Source organism: Stegastes partitus, unplaced genomic scaffold (assembly GCF_000690725.1).
Source record: "Stegastes partitus isolate 25-593 unplaced genomic scaffold, Stegastes_partitus-1.0.2 Scaffold19, whole genome shotgun sequence".
NCBI classification, from domain to species: domain Eukaryota; kingdom Metazoa; phylum Chordata; class Actinopteri; family Pomacentridae; genus Stegastes; species Stegastes partitus.
Window position 1 is genome coordinate 1,094,627 of NW_007577750.1, and position 2,500 is coordinate 1,097,126.

Consider the following 2,500-nt stretch of genomic DNA (forward strand, 5'->3'; position numbering starts at 1 on the left):
GGTAACTTCAGCTGTCTCACAAGTGGTACAATTTGACCCCCCAACCCCTCCATCTCCCCGTGTATCAGTCTATTCCACCCTGCTCCTCACTCACTCACTCACTCACTCACTCACTAGGACACAACTATAAGAGGAACTTGTTAAAGAGGTGCCAAAAATAGTCCTGTGGCCTGTGTTACTTTTATTCCAGTAGCAGGTGTGTTGCTAAATCGGGCCCTGCACATGTCCACCAGCTGAAAGTAGATTTGCAGTTTTAGGGTTCAGAATAGACACAGCATCCATACACATATATAATCACACACATATTCTTCTTAAAGCAGGCACAAACAAACTCAGTAATACACAGGAGGTCACACACACGCTTTCCCCTAAAATGCTCTTCTTCAATCAGTCCTGCTTCTCGCTATATATTCATACAGTATATACATAAACATATACTGTACATGTATGTTTGTATGTGTTTGTTTGCATGCATTATATGTGTGCTGGAATAACATGATGACAAAATGCAACATGATTTTCTCTCTTTGCATATACCTGGAATCAAATTTCTTTATAACTTGTTCCATGAGTAACAGCATATGCAAGCACTTACACTCAGGATTTAAAATATAATTTCATTACCAGTGCAGCAACTTAATCTTTTTAAAATGTATTTACAGCCTGATATGGTAAGTGACTGTTGACTGTTACGCTATACCTTGTCCTCATACTTGAATAAAGCAGAGTTTCTATGCAGTTCAGTTGTTCACTAGTCCAGTTCCTATGGTTGCTCCTCTCAGGCACGCTTGTTGCTCTAATCCATGGATCGAAGGCCTGAACACATATGGACTAACCCATGTGATCCCAACAGGCAGCACTTGTGTTCTGGTTTTAGAGAGAGGGAGAGGTGCAAGGAGAGAGCTACACTGCTGACCGCCCGCCACAACAGGTGAAACAACATGGCCTGTCATTGCTATATAGGGAAGAAAGTAGTCTACACACTGCAACGCCATCCTGGCTGATGTCCCCTGTACGGGCCGCCGCCTGACCATCTGGTAAACAACACACACACACACACACGCACACGCACGCATTTGCCATTCACAGCACCCGATCCACACTTACATACATGCACTTCAAGACACTTGTTCCACCAGCAAGGGCATTACGCACATCACAAAGACACACACATAGATGCCTGCAGGGGGGACACACCTGACACACAAGTGACTTCAACACTTGTTCACCCGAACAGGGAAGAAACGCATATTTGGAATTTCCCTCCCTTTGCACAGGCATATAAAGTGACAGTTGACCTAAGGAACAAATGGCTGCATAGCCAGTTGTAGATGGATTCTGAGATGTTGCAGAAATGCATTATTTGTAAGAATTAATTCAGTCCTTAACACACAGAGAGAAAATTTTACTAACATACAGTTGCAATAAGAGCTGGATGTAACCTGGACTTTAACATTCCCACTCAATTTAAAAAAGTAGTCACCTCCTCTCTCTAAGACCACAGCTTTTATTTTGCTGTCGACATTTGAAAATTGACAGGGGAGACAGGCATTGACACACAACAATGGTCCAATGGCAACTATCACACTATATGATATGTATCTTAATGCCACTAGTTGCTCCAGTTAAGTAGAGTTTCACCTGGATGCCAAAATCGCACTTGACACAAATGACTAAATCTGGGCTCTGTCGAGAAGGATTATTTGCAACTCAATCAATACCAACTCACACAGTATTTGTTATCTTCTCTGAAGCTTTCTTCAAACTCAACACTTAGAGTGGTTCTATCCATGGGTCATGATGCTGTACGCCTATGAGCTGATTGTTTTTCTCACACCTGCCAGGTTAACCTCCTGCTGACACGACACTTCAGCGCAAAACCGTCATCTTGAAGCCAAGGAAAGCATGTATCTCACAGACAGTAGTATTACATATATAGATCACAGGTCGGAGTTGACTTAAGGAGACATCATTTCCTTTTTAGAAACAGAAAAGATCCTTACTTGATTTACTGGTGGTAGGGGTGAATGAAGCATTGCGATTGGTTGCTTGGCTGACAGCCGGGGGTGGAGGAGGCATAGTGGGTGGGGTGGACCTGGGCTGGGTTTTCACATCCGCAGGTGAATCTGGCATTGTTCCAACCTTCTGCACTCTGCTACCTGTGATTTGAAAAGGTGGAACAGACAGAAATAGAGACAGGTATCAAGATGGTTCTCCGACTTAAAAAAAGTAATAAAAAAATCACACTTTTAAAGTGGAGACAGCTGGTTAAGGAGGAGAGCGCTGACATTTTCACCTGGGAGCCATCGTTTGTTTCCTTAAACCAAAAGCCCCATATAAAGAACCAAAACAAATCAATGCAGGGAGTGGAAATGAATCCAAACTTGTATTGTCTTTCTTGTTGGAGATTCATGGGCCTGGGAGACATACAGTAGCACCTGTTCACTCGCTCAGCTGCTGCTGACTGAGATCCCCCCCTTCTCTTCTCCCTTCTCCCTCT

General features: G+C 43.4%; 1 protein-coding gene across 2 annotated transcripts in view; it reads right to left on the reverse strand.

The window, feature by feature from the left end:
• cbfa2t3 (CBFA2/RUNX1 partner transcriptional co-repressor 3) overlaps positions 1 to 2,500 on the reverse strand; it is a 46,448-nt gene that overhangs the window by 16,546 nt on the left and 27,402 nt on the right. For both annotated transcript variants that reach the window (XM_008292905.1, XM_008292894.1), the window contains exon 2: positions 2,004 to 2,159. In XM_008292905.1, the coding sequence (XP_008291127.1) occupies positions 2,004 to 2,159 (156 nt within the window). The remainder of the gene's footprint in view (positions 1 to 2,003; positions 2,160 to 2,500) is intronic.